Here is a 7043-nt window from a genome sequence, read left to right as displayed (position 1 = left end):
CTTTAGATTTTCTTCTGGAAAATTTTATTTTTCAATAGAAATAGCAAATTATATTATTTTAATGAAACATGAGTATCATAAAAACAAAAAAGGCTTTGGACCATCAAACACTACTTGTTTGTGAAATGAGGGGACAATTAGAATTTACAATCACTCTTTTAGTTCAATCACTCCTGAGGGATGGTGGTAACTCCAAAATTATTCATTTGATGAATAATTATCAATTTTAAAAAATTTGATAATTTTACTTCATTTGCCCAGTTTCTATTTGACTACTACTACTTTTAAAATAAAGAAAACATTCCATTTTTTTCTTTCCCTATATAGCTTTTCTTATTCTATTTTTCAACCTTGATTTATTTACTTACAATTTAGCTTATTTCTTTCCTTCTAAAATTCCTATTTTCAATTATTCATCAGAAAGATAAATCAAGGTAAAGGCCTGTGTAATGGGTGTGTGTGGGTGTGTGTGTTTGTAGGGGGTGTTGGTGTTATGTTGAAGATAATTAGATAAGTTTTTTAGAAGTACTGTTTTTCCATTGTCTTTTAAATGTACGGCCCTCTTCATGCATGACATGTCAATTTGGGGACACTATCTTAAGCACTGGGATCATTATGTCCCAGTACACAGAACGAAGTCAGTACACAGAAAAAACATGCTATTTTACTGAATTTATTTTAACCTTTTTTACAGGAAGACATGGTTTAGATTGGTAACATTTTCACATAAAATAATAAGTAACAAGATTAAATTAATCTGGTAGCAGTTATAAAGTTGTGGTAGGCATTACTATGCTGAAATCAAGGAATACTGACTTCACTACAGAACTCATATCGTTCACTTCTAAAGTGTAGCTATTAATCCTCTCTGCTCACTCTGGGCATGAAAATTCCATTGGCAACTTTCGCTCATGAATTTATATAGCTCCTTTATTAGGACAGGACAAGTAGGGAGAGAAGGTGACTTCTTACAGCACTAGTGGGTTCTGATCCCACTAGCTAGAGGCAAATGTCCTGAGTATTCCCTGAATTCTCATGGTAATTTTATTTATTTCGTTGACATTATCCAACTTCGAATAAAATAGATTATACTATTTTTGGTTTCAAAGCATGTTCTACCTTTTTGTTACAGTCCAAAAATATGTTGTACCTCCAGTACCTTGAAATTTTTAAGAAGTACTTATTATTTAAAATTCATGATACATTATATTTGTATATATTTATGAGGTACATGTGAAGTTTTGTTGCATGCTTAGAACGTGTAATGATCAATCAGGGTACTTAGGCATCAATCACCCTAGTATTTCTATGTCTTAGGTACATTCCAGGTCTTCTCTTCCAGATCTTTTGAAAAATACAGTACCTTGTAAACTATAATAACCCTACTCTACTATCAAATATTAGAATGTATTCCTTCTAACTTTAGGTGTGTACTCCTAACTGATCTCTCCTCATGCCCCACCCACCCAATTTAGTTTTTGCCACAATCCATTATTTCATACTGTTGCCTTTATTTTTTTATTAAATCATAGCTGTGTACATTAATGCAATCATGGGGTACTATACTGTTGCCTTTTATAAATCTCAGAATCACAGAGTTCCGGTGTTATAGCTCCAATACACTAATCAATAAATATCCGACTATCCCAGGGCTTTGCAATACTACATTAAACATTTGCGTAAATCATATTTCAAATAGCTGAATAGCCATGGGAACTATAAGGGAAAAATTGGGTTGGATTATTACTACATGTAAAAATCCTCTGATTCAAAAATATGAAACTTTTCAAATACAAACTAGTGATAAAATGAAATAAGCAGTATTGATAACCGAGTTGACTCCTTTGCCCTGGAAGTGTTGAAGAGGAAGCTTGAGACCTCATTAGAAATATATTATTTAAGAAATTAAATGTTGTAGGAGAGTGGCTGCACTTTATTTAGGGAGGCTTACAAGTCTGAACAGTAGTGATTACATAGATGTCTTTCTTATTAAACCAGAGTGTAGACAGGATTGTGATGTGTCATTCACAATCAGAATAGAGCTTTCATGGAAAGAGTCAGATGAAAGATTTCAGAGAAGTTACCAGTCTGTGGTCAAAAGCACAGAAAAAAAGTAAGACATTCAGGTGCATTAAATCAGGGTTAGTCAGGGTTAAACTTTAGAATCAGCATGGCTGGGAAGAAGGAAACTGCTGAGGAAAGAATATTTGTCCATAATTATCTGAATTGATCTGCACTTTTTCTGGCTCTGACACAAAGACACGTTCTTTCACATTCACAATATCTGTCAGCTAAAAATATGGGGAACCCACACGCTTATATGTGACCGTACACTATTTCCACAATATTCAGACACTGTTACCTTTGACATCTGTACTTACTCGGTCTAATTATGACTCGATAACTCATCGGGTCAAGCCCTCCATTCACCCTTTGCTTTCTGAAATGATTTTGATATGCCATAGCTTTTTCATGGCATTTTTCACTTCTGCATTCCTCAGTGTGTAGATGAGGGGGTTGAGAAAGGGTGTTCCGATCGTGTAGAATACTGCCACCATCTTATCCATGGGGAAAGTGGTTGGTGGGCGTGTGTAGATGAATATGCATGGGCCAAAGAATAGGATGACTACGATGATGTGAGAAGTACAAGTGGAGAGAGCTTTCTTTCTTCCCTCTGCACTGTGGTTTCGCAGTGAATGTAAGATGACAATGTAGGAAATGATCAAAATTACAAAACTACTTGAGCAAATTGCCCCACTGTTAGATACCAACAGCAGGTTGATGGTGTAAGTGTCCATGCAGGCAAGTTTCAATAAGGGCTGTAGATCACAGCAGTAATGATCAATCAAGTTGGGTCCACAAAAAGGCAACCTCAAAGCCAGGACGATCTGAGCTGTAGAATGTATAAAAGACCCTATCCACGCGAGAATGATCAGGATGATGCAGGCCCGCCGGCTCATGATGGTTGGGTAGTGCAAGGGTTTACAGATAGCCACATAGCGATCCACAGCCATGAGGATCAGGACAAAGATTTCCATGCAGCCAAATAAATGTAGTGCAAAGACTTGTGTCATGCATTCATTGTAGGATATAATTTTCTTTGGGGAGAGAGCATCTACAACTAGCCTAGGGGCTGTGGAAGTTGAAAAGCAGAAATCAGCAAAGGACAAATAAAACAGGAAGAAGTACATAGGGCTTCCCAGTGTCCGGCTGGATTTGATGGTCACGATAATGAGCATGTTCCCCACCAGAGTTCCCACATAGAAAATTAAGAAGATTAAAAACACTACTTTCTGCCTTAGCGGATCTTGTGTTAATCCTAACAGGATGAACTCAGTGACACTGTTATTTTGCTTCATTGTTTCAGTTGATGTGGAAAAACCCCAAATTAGAAATTGTTCATCTGCAAAGAAGAAAAGGAAAAAAATTAAAAAAAAAAAAAAGAATAACTAAGTTTGGAGGATGCACGCATATTCTTAGCCACAAAACTGCAACTTTAGAATGGATTACAGTTTACCATTGTGGGTATTTTTTCCTAAATAAAATAAAATTCATAGTAATCATTCAACATACTTACCAAATTGCACATGAAAACAATGAAATGGGAAATAGAAAAATAACTAAAAAGGAAAAGATTGTTCAAGCAAAGTAAATAATAACTTAGGGGATGTGGTATGAGTAGATAACTTTCTGTGATGGATGTATTTTTTGGGAGGGGGGTTTCAGCAAGGAATTAACATTTTTCAGCAATAATAGATACGTTGCAGTAATAGAAAAAATTATGCACGATTAACTTCAGTATGGTTTCACATTATTTGAACAGAGTAGTCCCATTTTAAAATACTTATCTAGAAAATATTCTAATAATTCCAGTAATTATTGTTTAAATATTGAGAGTATACACACACACAGAGAAATGCTAAGTACAAAATTTTAGCAGTGAGCAACAACCCAATCAGTCAAGTCTGGCACAAGACTTACAGCGCATATTTTAATCTCATCTTGACCATGTTCATTTCCTTTTAACATACGTCTCAAAATTTTCTAATTCTTTTCACTTCTAAATTCAGCCCCTATTATCAAACTTTGTACTGCTTTATCATACTGTGTCATCCAAAGTTCAATTCTTTCCCTTTTCATTGTGTTTCCATGTCATTCGACACGTTTCCATAAGACACAAGAAGACACTGGGACTATAATGAAGGAAGAAGAGAGAGAACAGTTGACATAAATGAGAATTTTCCCTCCAATTTCATGTTTACAGGTGGGCACCAGAGACACTGGAAACGAGCTCTGGATGTTCCAAGTAGGACTGAAACGTTCCATAAATGTTTGTAGTATTTATATTTTTGAGCATTCAATGTCCTGATGTCAAAAAAGAGAGACATATATAAAAAGGAATTAATATTTATTTGCATATGTCAAATGCTAAAGAAATTGTTTTATGTACCTTATCACATGTGTATTCCAAATATCAGCACATGGAAACAAAGGTAAATGACAAAATAGTAAAATATATTTACAACGTACATGCCAGACAAAAGCATAATATTTTAAAATATAAATAGATTTTACAGAGCAGTCCTAAAACACTCACAAACACACACACACACACTCAGATGAAAACTGGGCAAAGGACCAATTTTTAAAGAGATTCTTCTCCTCGTTGAAATGATTAACAGCTTTAATATCCATCAGCTGGGGAATTGAAGAATCAAGGATTTTTTTAAGGCAAACATTGATTAAAATAAAGCAGATATACACATATGTCTCTGAAACTCTCTCTCTCACACAAATACCATGATCCCAAAACATGGTGCAAATTGAAATTTTAAGAGATTGGTACTGGGTGATTAGCATGGTAACATTTTTCTTAATAGCAGAATGGTATATATCACACACATACATACTTATAGAAATGAATTGTATTTAGAAAAGTATCAAAAAACATACTATTTATAGTTTTGGGTAGAAAAATTGCATTTTACAATTTTTTAAATGACACAATAACTATACATATTTGTGGCATATATGTGATATTGTGATACATATATAGTGATTAGATCAATAGTATATTCATTATCTCAAACATTTGGAAACAGCGTTCTTGGCATTAGAAGCAGGAGGAAGACCTGCTCTTTAAAATATTCAACATGGTAGTATTTGAAAAGGTGTCATAATCACGCTGCTTTAAAAAATACTTTTAAAAACTTACCTTAGGAGATGGTGTGTGATTCCCATGACATATCACTAAACCTCCACAACGATCTTCTTTTGTAGGCAGGAGATATGGTGGTATTCTTAGACCACCATTAAGTTCCAGAAGGTTGAGTAAAATGGTGAGTTAGTTATAGTCATAGTTTTGAAGCTCAGTGCTCTTTAAATATATCACACATGAACACGCTGCCGTTACCTACAGCTTCATTTCCTCCACTGGAAGTTGGTAAAAGTTATTTAGCAAATACAAATGAAAAAATTATGCTTGGCTTCTGTGAATTAACAATTATAAAAGATATCTATATCCGGAGGTAGATATACAGACATTGGTGTAGATCGAGGCATCCTGATACATTTGTACAGTAAATGTAATTTGCATCTATCTATTTATCTCAATTATAATTATAGACCTAATGATAACACGTTAGAATGAAGCAACATGAGGCAGAGCATTTTAATCTGTTCACTGCTTCATTTCAGCATTTAGAAAAATGCAGATGTTTAATACATATTTGTCAAATGGATCAAAAATTTAAGAAAAGTTACTATATATCTACATACAGATCAATAATGCTCCATACTATTCTCTATTAGTTGTCATTGAGGAGAAGGAAAGCTTGCCTCCTAATATATCCGCAGCAATATCATCACCACCTTAGAGCATTTATCTCATACACCTGCATCAACCAACAGCCATTACCTGGTAATGCCCATTTCCATCAGAAACTATTATGCATGTCTTTTATTTCCATCTCCTCATTTTGGATTACTAAGCACTCCTAGAAAAGTCGTTAAACTTCCTAACCTCCTACAAGTGCCCCTGTGTGTGTTAGTTTTTGGCTGTGCCATTGATTAGAACCACTTTCTCCAAGTATTAAATACAACTATGTTATTCCTCTAAACAAATCTTACCAGCTTTGGTAAGAGATGGTGCAATTTAGGATGTTCCCCTGTTATCTTTTCTTCCTAAAACAATTTGGAAGCCACATACTTAAATAAGATTTAAAAAAAAAATGCTTGTAAGTTAATGCTTGGTTATTCCGGAACTAGCATCTCTTTGATCTCAAAGAAGTGCATTTTCTCGCCTTTAATGCCCGCAGGCAAACTCAATCTGAAACTTTCTAAAATCAAGCCTCATACAGAATTCTGACTGGAAAATTTTTCTCTTTTGCCTTCCCAAGAGAAGTATTTAAGTATTCAAAGATTGCATGAATTATGCAAAATATTGGAGTCTGGGGAAGGTCATTCCCTAAAGTGTCCCTTCCCTCCCAATTAAGGAACACCAGCCAGATGTGATAGAGAAATTAATCCTCAATTTGGCTTTGATTATGGAAAAAGAGGTGGCCCATTCTTGCTTTTAAATTGGACAATTTAGGTGATAATGACATTTTGAGTAGAATTTAAAATATAGTCGTGTAGCGTCCATGTCTTTGTTTCTACTACCATTCTCCAATAAAATGACCGGGTTTCTTGAAGAAATGTCTGATTCTGGGTCTGGGAGAATGTACAAGATGAACTGCAGCATCTCTAAGGGTGGAAAGTAAGGAAGTGCTCGAAGACAAACATATTCTCACGGTGATGGGGACACAGGTGTCTACTGAAAGAGCCTCCAATGGCCTAGCTGTAAAAAAAGGTAGTAACAAAATGAATAACAGTACTGAACAGTAACCATAATTATGAAATATATACCAAAAACTCCACATGATTATGAATAATTGAATAAATAGCTAAATTAATAGAGGAGAATATGTAAGCCTCCTGTAAATATATTTCCAAATTATTCATAAGGATAATGTGACTTCAAAGAATTATAAAATAATACTTCA

At 34.6% G+C, this 7043-nt stretch overlaps 1 protein-coding gene across 1 annotated transcript; it reads right to left on the bottom strand.

Moving 5' to 3' along the window:
* Positions 1-2352: 2352 nt before the first annotated feature.
* Positions 2353-3377, bottom strand: LOC128565726 (olfactory receptor 4C11). The gene has a single exon (XM_053562423.1). It carries the CDS (start codon positions 3357-3359, stop codon positions 2427-2429), a length of 933 nt encoding a protein of 310 aa, XP_053418398.1. The 5' UTR covers positions 3360-3377; the 3' UTR covers positions 2353-2426.
* Between the last annotated feature and the right edge of the window lie 3666 nt (positions 3378-7043).

The sequence above is a fragment of the Nycticebus coucang genome, chromosome 14 (genome assembly GCF_027406575.1).
Source record: "Nycticebus coucang isolate mNycCou1 chromosome 14, mNycCou1.pri, whole genome shotgun sequence".
In the NCBI taxonomy this organism is placed as follows: domain Eukaryota; kingdom Metazoa; phylum Chordata; class Mammalia; order Primates; family Lorisidae; genus Nycticebus; species Nycticebus coucang.
The sequence above is the reverse complement of the archived record's forward strand: the minus strand, read 5'-3'. Positions and strand labels throughout refer to the sequence as shown.

What these genes read in the sequence shown, in the direction of transcription:
- LOC128565726 (XM_053562423.1), bottom strand. Translation starts at nt 3,359, where the DNA reads ATGAAGCAAAATAACAGTGTCACTGAGTTCATCCTGTTAGGATTAACA.